The following is an 18,659-nucleotide window of genomic DNA, read 5'->3' as shown; positions in this document are numbered from 1 at the left end:
GTATAATACATAAAAAAGTGTTTTATTTATGAAAAATATTTATAAGATGACTATTAAATTTTAATTTGCAGACGTTGAACCATTTAACAGAAAATGTTTGTGAAATTAAAAAATTTTTAAGGTTTTCAGCTAGAAAACAAGATGCTGTTATTGTAATTTAAAGAACTTGTTCAACTTTACTTCAAGAAACAGATACTTAAAAGTTAGTTGAACAAAAGTAATACTAATCACAACAAACAACATACTTATGTTGTTTAGAAGTAGTTGAAAATGTTTTATTGTTCAGATTTATATAAAAAATACTAATGTTGTTCAGAAGTTACTACTTAAACTAAAGTAGAAGACTTAAATATAAATTAGTTCAATTACTTGAAATAGTAAAACTAGATTAAGTTTTTCAATTTAAAACAAGCTTTGTTTAGAAAAATTAATATTTGATGTTCTTTTAACTTTTTTATTTTTGTTTAATTAAGTTATTTTTGTATTTTGTATTAAAAAAGTTTTAGTTTTGAATTATTGAAAATTCATATGAGTTTTAAATTAAAAAACACAGGAAATAAATAATTTTATTTTTAATTCATGTTACAAAACGTTAACAGTACGATTCAAAAAAGAACTACATTTATGGTGGTTTTCAAAGCAATTGCTTAATGCAAGGTTTAAAAATTTAAGATTTTCGTTTTATCAAATTAAAAAAAAAGCAAAGCTTGAAAAACATTTTTAGTAAATATTTAATTAACTTCGTGAACAAAAGTAGTTTTAACTTTTTCAAACTATTTGACCATGTAATAGATGTTTAAAAATAATTTAAACATAAAATAGTTTTTAGTGGTTTGTAGTTGCTTTATAGTGCAATAACTTTGAGTAAGGTTTACTTGATAAGAAATGCAACTTTTTTGTCAGATACAAAAATAACCAATTTTTTTAAATATTTGAAGTGAGTATGTAATGAATTGCGTTAACAAAACAAATTTCTATTTTACAAATTATATGACCTTTTAGTACGTGTTATAGCATTAGGCACGTATTTATTACAAACAGGTTAAATTAGTTTAATAAAATTGATTACAAAAAATAAAAATAAATAAAACTGTGTATTAACTGCATTTGGCGAAAAGTATTTTAAATTTTTTATCAAAAATAAAATATTGTTTTAAAATAACAAGTTTTACGTTTATACATATCAGTACTTCAATAATTTCTTAGTATAAAGTTTGTTTTATTTATTCATTAGCTTATAATATTCAAGAGTTTTAGAAAAAATTGGTATAAAATTAAGTAATGATCTTTTCATAACCATATATTAAGAAGTCAATTTATTTCATGTATTTTCAATATATGATATTATGCTTCATAAGTTTGTAAAATTAAGTCATAAAAGTTTATTTATTGAAAGTTGTTTAACGGATGGTATAAGTTTGTATTATGAAAAATAATTTAAATGTAACAATGTTGTATTACAATGCTTTTTGATGCATGTTTAATTTAGAAAATTACGTCATAAAAGCTACAGTTTTGACACTAATTGGGCAATGAAGTATGTATTGGAAACGGTTTAGAAATACACAAGAAATTTTCAAAGTTGTTGCTTAGCTCAAAGATTCAATTGATGTTAGTTGTTTAACAACACCTAGAAGAGTTGAAAATAAAAAAAGCCTTGTTTAAGAAAAAGTAAATTTCTGTTTCAAACTATACAAAAACAAAGTAAAAGTATTGCATAAGTACTTTTAAAGAAGTACTTTATAAAGATAAAATTTTTAGTAATTAACTGTAGTATCTCTCAAAATGAAGATTATAACAACTTTAGTTATGTGAAAGTAGTTAAATGAAATGTGTTAAGCAGCATTCTAAAACTAAAGTGTAGTAAGTCAAGGGGTAAAAAAATAAGAACAAAGTTTATATAAAGGCTTCTTTATATAAAAGACAGGTATACTTAAATTAAACGTTTCTTAATCTTTATAGTCTTCTCATAAATTGCTAACATTAACTATGCAAGTATTTTAATTATTTTCTCTACTTTTTATAACTTACTCCATGCAGAACTTAATGTCTTATTGTTTTTAGTGATTCAAAGTTTGTTGTCCCATCAACTACACTTTTTATTTTTCAATCTTGTTTTAAATATCAAACTTTTTTACTTTACCGTAATAATGCTGCGGCATCGAGTATAATGAAAGTGAAAAGAGAAGACAAGCGGAAAAAGTTTAAACTTTCAATATAAAATAGCTGCAAATAATTTGTTTTGAAATTATGTTTGGTTTTATCGTTTATTTTTAAGTTTTTTTAAAGTCTTTTTAAGAAAGTTTGAAACTTAGAAGCTAGTTTTTTTAGATTATCAGAGTTGATATATGCTTAGAAAACATAGTTAATTTGTTTATATCATCAACAACAAAAAAACTTTTAATTACATAAGAGGTTTATTTTTGTTTTTGCTTCTTTATTTGCTGAGTAGTTTATGTTATTTTTATAAATGCAATTTTTTATTATCATACATTTTAAAAGTTGTTTGCTAACGAAAAATATAAGCGTTAAACTACCTATACTAAAATGCTCAAAAATGGTTAAGTTAAGTTCTGTAACAGTACTTTCTACGAAACAGTATCAACGACGTATTAAAGATTTAGCCAGTTATTTTAATCCAGGTGTTCAAACCTTTGGAGGTAAACAGTTCTTAGAAAAACTTAAGTGTTAAAACTAGTTCAAAAAGAATTATTTGTTCATATTGGTACAATACTAGTAACAATATTGTACTTTAAAAAAGTGAGTCTTTTATTTTACATAAAACTAGATTTTTAGTTTTGTAAGTTAGTAATATAAAACATAGTTAAATTAAGGGTTTGTAAATTATAAATAAAAACAATACGTTCATACAAAATACCTGTGGTTTACTTATAACTTTAGAACAGTTAACTGATCTTAACATTAAAATTTTTTCTTGTATTAGTTGCTTGTAAGTGTAAATCAACAAACATTTGTGTTGAAATGCTCAATTGTCTCTTTCAAGTTGTGTTCATTAGTTAGAAGGTAGCAAAAATACAAACTTAAGAAAAGATATACCTTAAATTAAAAAAATACTAGCTTTAAAAATGTTAATTAAATTTATTCAAAAATAATATGTAACATTTTTAGAAAGATTTTAATAATAAAGTAAATATACTTATTAGTTTTACATAAGACTTTCGTATGTCTTTTGCTTCGTTATGCTAACAAACAAACTAGCTTTTTAGTTCAAAACCTTTTAAAGTCATTTAAGTTTAATTTTTTTTTTACATCTATATCTATACCTATATATAGATATATTATAAAAAAAAGCTAATACTACAATTTTGAAATTTTCACACACTTGCACATTCTGATAACACTTAAGTACGTGGATTATCTTTTCATTGTTGACAGTTTACGGATTATAGAAAACTTTATAAAAAAATATTCTTATTGCAGTTTTAAAAAATAGTTTCAAAAAAAGTTCATTTTTGCTAAATATAATTTGAGACAATTTCAAGAAAAAGACTTATTAACTCGTTTAATAATTGGTTTTAAAAAAATCAGTAAAAGACACGTTAAAAGTTTGAGTAAAAAGTTTACACTACTATAGAATTTGGTAAATTGTTTAGTGATTTAAAAAGTTTTTATTTAAAAACAATCGTAGACGTATAAGTTTGAAATTTCAGAAAATTTCGATTAGAAATAGTATAGAGTTAAGTTTAGAGCAGCTAGTACAGGTATAGGTACAAAAATAATAAGTTTAGAAACTTGAGAAAATGTTATGTTATACAACAATTTTAAAAATTTTCTAGTTAATTTAAACTTTTATGTTTTTAGTACTTTTAAAGTTTTCAAACTTAATTATACAAAGCAAAATGTTAAAAACAAGTTCGGTTATTTCTAAGCATATTTAAAAAATAAGTTTTCTAGAAAAAATTTCTCTAAACCAAGAATATTTTTCTTGGAAACTGCAATTATAATTAAATATAGCTACGTAAGAAGGTTAGGTAGCAATTTATGTGGGTGTTTTGAAGTTTAGAAGGAAAATGAATACGTTGCTATTTATAAAAAGCTGTAGTTCCAGTAAACTTTATAAAATATATATACTTAAAAAAATATATATGATCAAGATATTTAAATTAACGTTTTTCATTAAGTAGAAATCAACGTATACTTTAAAAGTTAAAAAGACCTTGTAATTGACGTTTTAAATAAAGCTTTTGCTTTTGAAAGTTGACTATAACTTGTGCAAAAACGTTGTAAAATATTTTTCATCTGTAATCTCATGTCAAGAATAACAGAAACTTTAAACCTTTGCTTTCAGTTTAAGCACAAAAGTTTTATCCGAAAAACGACTCAAAATTTCAATGAGCAAAGTTTTAGAACATTACTTAAATTTTAACATTTTATCTTATTGATATAAACCTTTAATCCGTTTTAAGCATTTTTCAAGCAATAGTTATCAGCATGTTCTAGAATGCTTAGTTAATGTTATAAATATCTGTTCATTGTTGACCGTTCAGTTTTTGACAAAGTATTTGTAAATACTTTCTCTATACTCATTTTTTTCAAAGTTTTTAGTGAAATCGGAAACATTGCATATATAAGCGTATATGACTTAACTGTTCATAAGTTTTCTTTTTGAAAAGCATTAACTTCTCTAAAGATTTTTGTTAAAAGGTATTTACTTAATGACTGAAAATTAAGTGTGTTTTTTAGTTCCTGTTTGCAATCGTTGTTTTTATAATTTGTCTTATAAATATTAATATTTCAACTTAGCTTAATTTAAAGTTATTTAAATATTTAAAAAATGCTGTGAAAATTATACATTTTATTTTAATTGTTTGTACTTAAACTTATAATTAAAAAAAAAAAAATTTAAACCTTTAAGACTTATTTTTGTTAAATAAACTAACTGTTAAACTAATTATTTTACAACTTAGATAGCATAGTTTTAGTTTTAGTAAAATTTTGACTTACAAAAACAATTCTTTGTAATGTGCAGTTGCTTTTTTGGTAAATCCTGGTATTTAATATAAGTATAAATAAAAAGAAAGCATTAGAAAGTTCTAAAGTTTAAAATATGATAAATAAATAAATATTAATTTACTTACCTGTACTAAATTTGTAATAAAATACTACTTTTCGAAGAACGAGTAAAGAGTTTTTATAATAAATTATATAAATAACATGTAAAAATATGTATTTACTCAATGAAGCAAAGACGTAGTTTTAAGAAAATTAAATTTCTTGAGATATTTACGATTTGTAGCACCTGTCCTTCAAAAAGCATTTAATTAAAGAGAGAAAAAAAACACATAAATTTTATTTAAGCAAACACTTACAGTGTATAAAGAGAAAAACTCAGAAGAAAAATTGTTCAATATTTTTCACACCTTAAAGTATGACTTATAATTACGTGAAAATAAAGTAATTGGCGTAAAACTTTCCGGGAATGTGTTTTTATGAACTATAATTATGCGTAAAAGCTAAAAGCATAAATTAAAGTTTGAATAAAGTTTGGAAAATTTTCAACCTGTTAGAAGATAGTTTAAATTAGGTAAAACTCAAAATACGTAATCAATACAAAAATATCAATGTCAAAAATTTTAGAAACAAGCTTAATAATGTTTTCCTACTTTGTTGTTGTACAACTGACTATAAAATGTTGGATATTTTCTCTCAACACAACAATATATTTCTTATCGTCAATAAATTTACACTTTTCCAAACTGTGAAATTTAATAACCAAAAAAACTCCTGTTGAACTGAAAAGCAAGTACTTGTTATTAAAGTGATGTTAAAAATAAATTTTTGTACTAAAAGTAGGCAAATAAATGTTTAAGTTAACTTAAAGATAGCAAAATATGATAAAAGTATCTTCAGTAAACTGCTTGAGAGCACAAACCAAAGTTTACACCTTTCAGCATTACATGTTTGCATACATCTTAATGTTTAAAATAGCTGTTTATACTAAAAAAAGCCAAATAACTATAAATTGCAATTAATTATTTATAGAAATCGAAGTATTATAAAAGTATCTTTCTTAAAACATATCAAGTACTTGAGAACGCAAAGCATAGTTTACACCTTTCAGCATATTGTTTGCACAGAAGCACACCTCAAGTATGTTTGTGTTTGTTTAGTTGTTGTTTAAAGTTTACTTTTTAACAAAAATTGGTGTCATACGTTTTTTTTGAATTTCACTTAAAACTGTTCAAACTATTTCCATTGTGTGAAGTATAGTTTTAGTCACAGCTGTTTTTAAAATAGTTTGCAAAAGAAAGTTTTTTGATAAACGTTAGTTTTTTGTTTTTCCAGATTTAAAATGTTTTTCTTTTAGTTTAGTTAGAAATTATTTACAATTTAGAGTAAAATAAGTACACTTAAATCAGTTTTCTAAATCACTAAATGATATAAAAGTTTCATTTTGTTTAAGTTTGAACATTTAAACTAAACTACCTTAATTTAAATAAGTTTTGATGTAAATTTTAAGTTAAAAAAAAGTAAGTATAAAATTTAAAAAAGAGCTTGCTATTATCAAAACTATAACCTATAGATTTAAAATTATACTTAATTAAAATTCAAAATAAAAAGCCTATTACGTAATTAACTTAATCAATAACTCTTAATCATAAAAAAGATAAAACTTTTTTATAAAATTTCACATAATGTACAAACTCATAGGCTTTTTTGTTTTTAAAGAAAATGTACAACTATGTTGTTTATTTATCCTAGTTTTAACATTTATATTAAAAATAAAACTTTAAACAATTTTCAAAATAGACGACAAAAACAACTTAACTAACTTTAATGCAGTAATTGAGGAGTTTTACAGATCAAACGTAATAATTCATTGAAACTTCTCATTCTAAACTCTCAAATGCTTTTATCACAGTAAAACGCTGTCAATTTTTATAAGAACAACAAAGAAAAGCGTTACTTTCTGTTATAAAATATTAATATTGATTTCAACCGCAGCTTAATGAACAGAATGCAACAAAAATAAAGTTAAACAGAAATAACGACTTTCTTGATAAAAAATGAGTTTAAAAATCTTACAAATCGTTTGAAATTAAAATAGTTTGTTTTTAGGAAGGTAGATTTCTATAATTAAAAAGAGCTGTGTAATATGTGTAATTTTTTAATTTAATTTAATTTTTGTTTAGTTTGAATATTACTGATACAAAAAAGAACTATTTGTTTTAAGTTTTTAGTGGTAATCTAATATTGAAATGTACTTGTTTTGATTTGCATAACATACCTGTTTAATAAACTGTTGAAAGTAGTGTTTATTTAGGTTAAAAGATATGGTATTTTTAGTTTTTGTCGACTGAGATAAGGAATAAATATTCATCTTGTAAAATTTAAAAAAGCAGTTTGAAAAATAATTTTGGACAATATAATTATAATAACTACGTATCTATTGATTTGTTGATAAATGTAAAATTTTATCGATCGAAAAGCTTTTATACTCTATTATTCTATTATCGTGTATTGCATTGTATACTGTATATTGTTCTATAATTGAATATATTTTATATTTTATTTTAATGAGCAATTTTGTATAACTATTTGCTTCAATTCTATTTAAAGTTTTTTTTACATAGCAAAATGAAAGCAGTTTTCAGAACTATTGGCTGTGAAAAATTGATTAAGATTTATCATAAATTTATGTAATTATTTTCCTTTGAATAAAAAGAATTAGTTATCAAATATAATATTTCCCATGTACGTAAGCAAACGTTCTAGCTTGAGTAGCTTACCTTAATGAATGTTTTAATGATAATGCTAATTGTTTAAGTTTACATGAAACAAAACATGTAAACAATGTAAAACAAGGGAATTTACGTTCGTAAAAACAATAATAAACAAATTATACAAGGTAGTTTTTGTATAACAATGTTTACGTTTTTACATAAACATTTTATAAAGAAACCGATTTGTTAACTTTAAGTTTTTAAAACTTCAGAAACTTTTTTAATAAAAATAACATTAATGTTTATATGAGAAAGGTTTGTTTAAATGTTTACTTTAAAACAACTACTATGGCAATCAATATATAATGTCTTTCAATTGTATGGGAAAATCAGTAAAATGAAGCAATCCAATTTATTAATAAAAAGCTCTTTTTGAATCACAAAATGATTTGAAAGAACATCGTAATAATAGCTTAAACATGTAAATATATTTTTAGTAACAATTTAAGCACTATACTTTTCAATATAAGATACAATTTAAATCGAAGAAAGTTAACTATTTGACACATAAAAAAACTTTAAAACTTATTAATTGAATTTTTATTTAGACAATTTTTTTTTTGTTTCAAAATAAAAGTGTTTTAAATTACAAAAAGAAGAATTATCCAAGTAAGTTAAGTCATATATTTGTTAAAAAACTACTTATTTGCAGAACAATTTTAAAAGTCCGACTGTTTACACAGTTCTTTAGTTAATTTTTTACTACAGAAAACTAAATAATCCTTAAAGAAAAAACTGTCTGTAAAATGTTTTTGTTAGTTTAACTAATAAAATCCTCAACGTTTGAAATTCGATAAGCATTTATGAAAAAAATTTAGTTTTAGAAAAAAATTGTTTTGTTTTTATACTAAATAAACTATTATGTAAAAATAAAACAAAATATATGAGTTAAAAAAGTGAAAAAATCACTACATTTTGTTTAAAGGAAATGAGTTCATTGTTATATGGTACAGATATAATAGTTAGTATTAGCTGCTTTAAATTGTAAAAATACTTTTCAGCTAAGATAATGTTTGGACCAGCTATTCAGTTTATAAGTATGTAGAAACTAAATTTTGTTCAGATTAAAAAAAAAAACTAAACCTATTATGATTGTAATTTCTGCAATGATAAAACGGATATTAGTTTAAAAGTTATGGTTTATGATAATTTTTATTATTAATAATCGTCAGTAAAAAAAAAAAAAAATAGTATAAAATAATGGTTACAAACTGTTTAAAGATAACCGATTGATTTATTATAAAAAAAAGTTTTTGTAAAATGAAAAGATAAGAAAACATAATGAATTTTAAATGAGACTTTTTTTCTAAAAACGTTTTATACTCAAAAAAAAAAAATAACAGGTTGGTATAAAACAAATTATATTTAGTTTACATAAAAGGTTAAATGTTTTTTTTTTATACAATTAAGTGGAGGCATTAAAGTAATTTATTACAAATAAGAGTTACAAATTGATTTAACAAAAACTTAAAAAAAAAACTATATAGAGTCGCCTATACATTATATACATCATATCATTCAACCAGAAAATATACTCATGCTCAAAAAAAAAGAATGCATTGGTATTAGACATTATATTTAATTTCAGGAAAACTAACATGTAATTTTTGAGTTTAAAACAATCTAAAAAACTATATATCAACAAGTGAATTAAATAAAACTTTTATCTTCTAATTCATTGTTTATTTCTGATTTACATGTAGCAGAAAACATCATTTGAAAACAAAAGTAATTTACAACAAAACACTTAGTCGAATAACTGTTTGTGGGGTAACTTATTATTGTTTTTTTTTAAATTGATGTTTTTAAGAAGCACAAAAACTAATTGTCCATCACTAACTATCGATTAAAATCGAAAATCTACAAACTCAAAACAAATTTCTTCACTTACCAAGAAAGGAAAAAAAATACGTTCGTGAGATACAATTATAATTTGTTACAATCGAATGAGTTTATTTTCTCTAAAAGCACGTATATTGGAGCAATTTGAACTGAATAGCATGCTTACGAATGTCACGAAACGATGATTAATTTCGGTACAAATGCATATTGCTTTTAGACATAATGGTACAGTTCTTTTCTGAGAAGCTTTTTTGAAAAAGAGAGCTTTTTTATCAGTTTTGTTTAGCATACTTTATATATATATATATTAAGAACTTGGTTTAAAAATTAGCTTTCAATGATACTTTGAAATGTTTTAGTTTGATTCTGTATGAATGATTTTTGTTTAAAATTTTGAAACTGTTTTTAAAACATCTATACTTATTTTGATATTTAGTTTTAGAAATAGGTACACTGTTTTAAATTAATTTTGTTACAAGTAGTAACAGAATAAAAAAACTACATTTTTCTTTTGTGTAATTTACTTATACTTTTACTTAAAAACAACATGCTTGTTTGTAACTATAAATTTACTTGAAAGAAAAATTTTAGAAAGCAATAAGCTGTAACATGCTAAGAGTTTGTTTAAAACGTTTATTTCTTTAAAGAATTTTATTAATATTCGTTTAGACAGTAGGTTGTTCTTTACAAAACTTTGTAAAACTTCTTTCTTCTAAAAAAATTTTACACTTATATTTTTAGTACTTACTTAGTAAAAGGTTCACAGTTTACATTTTTTTAAACAAAGTTTAGATACTTGTAAACATACGTAATGCAATAAAAATAGTTTAAAAAGTGAACTTACAGGTAGGTAAAATTATATTTTATTTACGTAGTTAGGCGTCTTGTTACGGTAATTTGATACAAGCATTTCGCCACACATTGTGTAAAAAGCGCAATTACCGAAGTAATAAATAAATAATGTAAATCAAATTTACGTTACCAGGGCTTAACAGCACTTTTAACAACTGAATTTGATTTTTTTCTGTAAAATAAACCTAGAATATTTTTTAAAAGCTCGGAATTTCGAAAAAAACGTGACTTATTTTCTTAGTAAATTGTAATTCTTTTTGAATTTTCTGTATTTATTATTGTGGCTTTGAATTAAGCACATGCTTGAATATATTCTTAAATTGAAATAATATATAATGTAAAAGCATAACTAAACTTCCTTAAAAAATAGTATAGAGTTATTTTTAGCTACCTTTTTAAAGTAATGTGAACAAATAAATTTTGTTAAGTTAGTAACCACACAAAATAAAAGTTCAAAACACTATTAGCTGCTGAGAATTTGAACTATTTGAAAGAAACAAATTCCAAACGACTCGAGCTTATTTTTTATTTACAATTAATTTAAGATTTAGAACACTTTCAAAAATAAAACTAGTTTGCAGACCTTTGTATTGTTTTTTTAATGTACATGACCATATTAAAAAATAAATACCTAATTTTTCAACTTGTTGTAATTCTACGCGTTTTACTTTTTACGTTTTCCTCAGTTTCAAATTACATTATTGTGTTTTAGCATGCAATCGAACAAAGCTACTAAACTGCGTAAGGTTTTGTTTCTAGCGATTCAGAAAATATATAATCATTATTTAGTTGTTTACTCCGAAAAATAGAGTCTAGTTGAAGTTAAATTTTTCTCACTTAATTTGCTTTAAACGGTGTTAGAAAAAAAAATACCTAGAACAGTCAGATATAATATAATCTTTTTCAAATTTTGACATTTTGTTTTTCAAGTTTGGTTTAGTTTTTTTTTTTTTTTGCTTTTAAATACTGTACTTTACACTTGTTATAACTTAAAGTCATCAATTACCTAAGTAACAAAAATACAAGTAATATGATAATTTAAGCTTTTTTTCTTTTTTGCTTTTTTTAAGCATCAATCAAAAAAGATTTAACACAATTGATATACATAGATTTTAAGGTAAAAAAAAACCAAGTAGCTTAATTTAAACGCTAAATACGTTTTATGTTTAAATACTTTTTGATAATAAATCTAAATTACTTTAATCAATCAACTACTCAAGCATTGAAACACAATAAATCGAGTAAACTTTAAACTTTTTTTTTCTATAAATACCCGATCAAAAGGTTTAGCGGTTTTGTTTTCCGCGGGTTGACAAAAGTTTACGAGTTGACAAGTGTTTTTTACGAGTGTTTGTTTTAATCTTGATTAAGCACTTCACTTTTTCAACTTTCAAGTGTCTTAATACCGACCTTTTTTACTGGAATTTGATACAATTAGGAAAGTGAAGTGCTTTTAACGGTAGTTCGATTTGAAATACTGGTAGTTAAGCTTTATATTTTCCAGAGTTTTTAATGTGTATTTAGGTAGTTTGGTCGACAAACAAAACAAGCTTTGTAATTAAATGCCAGAGTGTTCGCTTGATTTTTAAAGTTTAAGTTTTCATTTACAACTTTATTTATCAGATAATATAGTTAAAAGATGAAAAAAAAACATTTTTCAGTTCTTGATGGTATTAATGCATTCTTTTACACATCAGTATAAATGAAATATTTTGAAAGTTTTATGAAAGTTTTCAACTTTCAAAAAATTGAAACTTTTCAAAAAATTGTTTTCTGAAACGGTCGATAAACAGAAAAGGTTTCAACAAGTCTTTAAAACGTCATTTTGTTATCGTTACGCTTGGTTGATTTTACGGATTGACTACATACTACTGTGGAGAAAATCACTCACGTGTGACGATTCGCTGTTGAATATCAACTGTTCAGTAGCTTTTGTGTAGTGCAGTTGTAACTTTGCTGAAAAAATGTTGTTGCAATAAAAAAAGTTAAAATAAGTAATAAAGCTGAAATACATATGGTTTCTTTGATTACTGATTGAAATATTTTATTCGTAGATTTTTTCCGTAGAGATTTTTACGTTGTATTAACTTTATAATCTACAATTGTTTTAAAAAAAGAATTTTGGACCTAGAACTTAAAGGATTTTGTGTTGCTAAAGAGTTGAATACAATTAAATTAAAATAAACACAATTTTTTAAAACGACGCTACTAGTATTGAACGTTGTAGTATATATAGATATACAAAAAAAAATTTTTGTATATGTTTGCTTTATTTTTATGTTAGTACTTATTCACCAGGCATAAACTTACATTTTTTACAGGTTTTTATAATGAGTAGAAAAGTGTTTTTGTTTGCAATATTTGCTTTCACTCTGGTATTTTTTATAAGCTCCCAGATGAAAATATTGTCAGCAAATGCAAAGAAAAGATCGGAAAAAATTATTTTACAAGTTAGTTTTATAAGTCATGTCTCGTGTAAAATTAAAACTTTCGAAAATTTACAAAAAATAGGTTGTACATATATCATAAATGATCAACTGCTAATAGTAATTGTATGACTTACAACAATTTTACTTGTTTGAAATGAAAACAAGCTCACATTATTTAAAAAACAAGTTCTTCTGACCTAAATTTTTTATTTAGCTATTTTTTTCTGTTTTCTTAAATTTTGATTTAAGTTTTTTTTAGACAGCGAGAGTGTGTTTCATACTTTTTACTGTTTACAAATTATGTTTTTTAAACACCTATTGTTAACGTAAATAGTTTTAGAGCAATTAGGTTTATGTTATTTTAACAAAGTAACTCAAATAGTCAGATTGTCAACTGATTATCAATAACTAAACACTTTTTGTTAGTAAATAATTCTGTTTTTTCTAAAAATTATTTTCATTAATCAAGTTTTTATTTACCTTTTTATCATACCATATAAAACAGTAAAAGTTTTTAATTTATTTAATTTTTTTTTAGATGGAAAGAAACAAAAGAGAGATGGAAAAATTGCGTTGGAAAAACAAAGAGCTTGAAATAGAAAACAAAGTTCTTCAAGAAGCAGTTATCAAAGTATACAAAAATTGTACAGTAAATTTTGTTCATTAGCGCTAAATCTACATAAATTTACCGTGTTGAACAGTGGTTTTCAAAAAATTAATCTGCTAACATTACTTTTCATTCAAGTATAATTTGTTTAAAATTTATAGATTTAAAAATTGGCGCGTTCTATAATAACTTTTTGTTTAAACAAACATGACTTATCCCACACAATGTTTTATTTTTGATAAGACCTTATTTCAAGAAAAAACCATAAGTATTTTAACTTTAAGTATATTATATTCACGAACAGAAAATGAAAAGCAACCCGGATAACCAACTTATTATGAAAAGTTTGCTTGACAACAGAGAAGACGGGGTTCCGTTGTCAGGGGGGTTAAGGAATCCCCAACCCATGAAAAAAGTGGGTTACATTGAAAAAGGGGCAGATATCATATTTGGCATACCCACTGTTAAGGTTTGTTAGTTTTAGTAGGTATAATAAAATAAAATAAAACATGTGTAATGATTTATTTTCAAACTGCAAACTTTTAAACATTAACAGTTGTTACAGCGTTATTAGATAAATATACAACTGTTTTAGAACAAAGTAATATATTGAAAAAAAATAGTTAGACTTGTTACACAGAGGGAAGGAGTGTCATATTTGCAAGGAACTTTGACGTCTTTATTTAAATATTTGAACGAGGACAGAAAAATTAACGTCAAATTTGTAGTGTTTGTTGCAGAAACAGATGAAGTTTTCCTTAATCAGACGATTTTACAACTTTCTGAACAGTTCTCTGAACAAATTGAAAACAACATACTTCAGGTTAGTATTATTAAACCTTAACAAGAAATGATGTAACAACAGCTTGATTACTCGAATATTGATTCCAATATTTCTTTATCTTACAAAAAACGATTACAGTTGTAAACAATGTAATTGGATTCTACTTATATTACCACATAACCTTTTTTTTGTGAACAATGTAAAATATATCTCAAACAACCGACACTAGTTGATAGACATATTATAAATAACTTGTTGTATGTACCAGATAATCACCCCCTCATCAAACTTGTACCCTGAAAATTGGTCCCACGTCATCAACCTTCCCGACCACTTTGGTGATCCGTACGACCGTGTCAAGTGGCGGAGTAAGGAGAATCTGGACATGGTTTACTTGCTTATGTACGGGTATAACTTGATCAGTGATTATTACGTAATGATGGAGGATGACGTCATTACTAAGGAGGGTTACGTGGAAGATATAATGAAGGTGTGACGTCATAAATCAAAACTCGTTATTCAATTTTTTTTTAAAATTATAGAATTGTAGTATATATTGTTTAAATCAAGTGAAAGTTTTTTTGTAAAATCGAAGTTGCTTATTATCGATTAACAAGTTTGGTTAATATGAGCTTTATCTTAAATTCCAAAAAAAAACGTAAAGTTTATAATTTTCATTATCAATTTTTATCTTTTTAACAAGTAAAAACTATCTGGCTAGCAGTAAATGTAGAACTTTAAACTAAAAAAATAGTTAAAAAAAAAAATGAGTTAAATCATATTTGAAAATTATAGCAATGATCAGTACAATTTAGAGATATTGTAAAAAAAATTATCTCAAAAAATGTTTTTAAGCTGTTGTTTTGTTTTTAGTTTATTAATAGAAAATCCTATAAATACAGTTTGTGGATGAGAATAGATCAAAAGAATATTTCTACTTGTCATTCTGCACAGCCGGATCGATCGGAAAGTTGTTTAAAAGAAAAACTTTGCCAAGATTTGCATCTTTTGTTCACATGTTTTATAACCAGAAGCCTCTTGATTGGTTGCAGGTTTGTATTAAAACTAAAATAAAAGTATAAAAAAAGTTGCATTAATGAAAATGTACTAAAAACACTGTTAATTTAGACATTTTAACATGTCTGTAAAAACTTTCAAAAGACATAATAAAAAGTTCTTAGAAAAAAATTAAATAACTTTTGAAATGTAGTTTTTTTTAGAAACAAAAATAGTATGTACTTCTAGGTTATTTCTTAGTAAATATATTTGTGAACGCTTTATATGTAATTATTTCTTCTATTGTTGAATTTTTTTCGTGAAGGAAACCACATGTTTTATTTATGTTTACAATTAATTAATCATGTTTACAAGTAACGTAATTTTTGAAAGTTTTAATACTACAGCCAATAATTCGTCAATTGTTAACTTAATATTGATTATCAATTTTAAATATCAAAATAGAAAAGTGATGTATGTATTTAACAACTATAAGTCCGCATAGTATTTTATGCCTTTATTAATAAAAGTTTGAAACGTAACAACGTCGCAAAAAAAGTTATACTTTGCATAAAAAATGAACAAAGATAATTATAAATAAAAACATAAACTTTGCTTAACTTATCATTTTTTTGCAGTACGATTTTTCCACGTTACATTTGTGTTCGTATTCCGAGCCTTGTGATAAGTGTAGGGAAAGAATAAAAGAAAGAATTATTGACAGAACACCTTCATTGTTCCAGCATATGGGAAAGTAAGTTAACATAATTTTAATAAATATGTTTTTTATCTCAGTAATTTTGTAACACTAAAAAAAAGTTTAGAGCTTAAAAAAAGCACTTAAAACACATTGTTTTGTTAAGTGTGCTTAAAGTTTATAAAAAATTTTTTAAAAATTAAAAAAAAAATTTATGTTATTTTGTTCTGTGAAAAGCATAGAGCTATACAATGATACGTTGAGTTATCCTAAACTGATTTAAAGATATTTTAATTAAAACTGACTACAAACTAGTTTTTAAATACCTAGACTGTTTATTTAATACAATGAATTTATAGTTACTAAAAACGTAATTTTTATAGTATATATATAATATATATAATATATAAGGTTTTTATAATATTTATACTAAGCACCTGTTTAAAATTATATACTGTTTATTTTAGAATTTCATCTCTAAAAGGAAAAATACAAGATTTCAAAGATGCAACTTTTGGAAGAAATAATTAAATAATCATAGTGTTTTAAACAATTTAGGCAATTTATATTAACACATTTGAATGTTTCCGAGTATGTATATGTTGTATATAATTAAGTCGATAAAAATTATTACTTATTAATACTTTAGAAGTTTTTAACTTTAATTTTATAAATGCTTAACATAAAACTTTTCAATTAACCGTTTACGTTTATATTGTTCTTAACATTAAAATTCAATTTCCGAAATCTTTCATACTACTTATGATTGTATCCATCTATATAAAATTTAAATATGTAACTTACACGTAAAAACAAAGTTACAGAATTTTTTTTAGTTTTAATCACTGTATTGTGTTTTATAAGTGCCTGTGTAAGATATTTTTCAAGGTACATAGGTTCATATATGTATTTTGTGATTTTAAATTATTTTTTTGTTAGTTTTTGTGCAATAGATTATTTCTATAAAAGTTACGTTTGTTTGATGCAATTTTATAAAATTTTGTTCGTTTTTACATAAACAATGTTTCTTCAAGTATTTGTTGTTACGTTTAAAAAATAATTAATGATTTTAATATTTCACGTGAGTTTTTTTTTTAACTTTTGGTTTTGTGCATGAAATACATTTTAGCAAATAAAGTTAATAGTTTAAAAAAGTTTTGTTTAACAAATATGCAATTTTAATGATTTTGTGTACAAAAGTTCTTTTTTACTTGCTAACCACTGGCTCTGTCGATTTCTCTGTCTCTAATGAGTATAGTTTTTTTTTGTACATAAAAATCCATGTTTGGTATATTTAGAATTATGTGTTTTTTGTTGATGCACCGAAATTTTATTTATGCTGCAAAGAAATACATTCAAACATTTTTTAACTTCAATAACACACCTATTACGTTTAAATTTTCTAAAAAAAAGTCGTTTTAAATCTATAAAAATCACAATTAAGTTTTATGCATAAAACAATTAGCTAAAACTTTAAGTTTATTCATGCTAAAATCATAAATACTTGATGTAGTAGTTAATTCTTTTGTTTGTATCTTGTAATTTTAACAATTTTGTTTTTTCTTTCTAACTTACGCTTTTTGTCAGTTAATCAATATTTACCTTTTTATTTGTTTGAGTTTTTTTCAAAACTTATTTGACTTTTGTAAAAAGCCGTTTTATATTGTAGACAATAAATTTTACTTCAAAGTTTTTTTGATATGTAAAACTATTATAAAACAAAAAATAGAATGATTATTGTCTCCTTTTAAATAAAATTGTAATAGAAAAATTTAAAATATAAAAAACGTGTTTATTATTTTACCATTTCTGCTTTAGTATTTCTTCATTTTTAGAAACAACAAGCTTCAAATCTTAAAATAGTTTAATTAGCTTAAGCACTAAGATTTTTCATAACTCAAGATGTTTTTAATTTTTCAAGCTAACTAAATCTAAAATTTAAACTGATTTGTCTTATATAATCTTTTTAATAGGTTTATGCAGTATAAAAGTAGCGAAACTGAATGCTTTTAGTTAATATAATTAGTTTTACACCTTTTTTTTAAATTTTAAGTTTTCAGTAAGACAATTTTAATACAAAATTTGCATAGAGTATATTGGTTAAAAGATTTTGATTTGAAAATTAATAATATTTTTGTATCAATATATTAATCTTAATTTCGTTTTAATTTACCTCAATAAACTTTAAAAGTGTTAACTTACACAAGTCTCTTGCAAATTAACTTGTACGAACTTGTAAACTTTATTTTTATTAACTTTAAGACACAATTTATTTGTTAGAAATCTAGTTAAGCATTTATTAAACTTTAGCTTGTACATCAAAATAATGAACTTAAAATAAAAAGTTGATTAGTGAAAAAGTAACATAACGTTAATAAACTTTTAATCTACTTAATGAAAATACTTTTTAGTTTAATAAATTAGTAATAAATTTGCAATTAAAAATTTATATCATTTGAATTTCAAAACTGGTTTTTATTTATTTTCAGTTTTGTTATCGCTCAAGTATTTTTGTTTAAGGTTTAGTTTTACTGTATGTTCTTTAGTAAAAAACTTGAAATAACTTTGTTGAAACAGTTTTTTATACACTGTAAAATAAAATATTTAAGCAATTAAAAATTTTCTCAAAATCCCTTTTTTTATTTTATCTAGTTTGATTTTTTAACCTATTCTTTTAAAATTTAAGTAAACAACTTTTATTTACACG

The 18,659-nt window shown here is 23.5% G+C and overlaps 1 protein-coding gene across 1 annotated transcript; it reads left to right on the top strand.

Moving 5' to 3' along the window:
- Positions 1-12,835: 12,835 nt before the first annotated feature.
- LOC145839276 (alpha-1,3-mannosyl-glycoprotein 4-beta-N-acetylglucosaminyltransferase A-like) lies at positions 12,836-16,013 on the top strand. Its single transcript, XM_082946872.1, has 7 exons — positions 12,836-12,889; positions 13,407-13,499; positions 13,780-13,944; positions 14,116-14,298; positions 14,528-14,749; positions 15,162-15,311; positions 15,894-16,013. Exons 1-7 carry the CDS (start codon positions 12,836-12,838, stop codon positions 16,011-16,013), a joined length of 987 nt encoding a protein of 328 aa, XP_082802998.1.
- Positions 16,014-18,659: the final 2,646 nt, after the last annotated feature.

This window comes from Thalia democratica, chromosome 6, assembly GCF_965202585.1.
Source record: "Thalia democratica chromosome 6, ktThaDemo2.hap1.1, whole genome shotgun sequence".
Classification (NCBI taxonomy): Eukaryota; Metazoa; Chordata; class Thaliacea; order Salpida; family Salpidae; genus Thalia; species Thalia democratica.
This window is presented reverse-complemented; position numbering and strand designations above follow the sequence as displayed.

Excerpts from the sequence above, each read along its gene's own strand:
- LOC145839276 (XM_082946872.1), top strand. The coding sequence starts at position 12,836 with ATGAAAATATTGTCAGCAAATGCAAAGAAAAGATCGGAAAAAATTATT. Across the intron at positions 12,890-13,406 it reads CGGAAAAAATTATTTTACAA|ATGGAAAGAAACAAAAGAGA; the intron begins GTTAGTTTTATA and ends ATTTTTTTTTAG. Across the intron at positions 14,299-14,527 it reads TTGAAAACAACATACTTCAG|ATAATCACCCCCTCATCAAA; the intron begins GTTAGTATTATT and ends TGTATGTACCAG.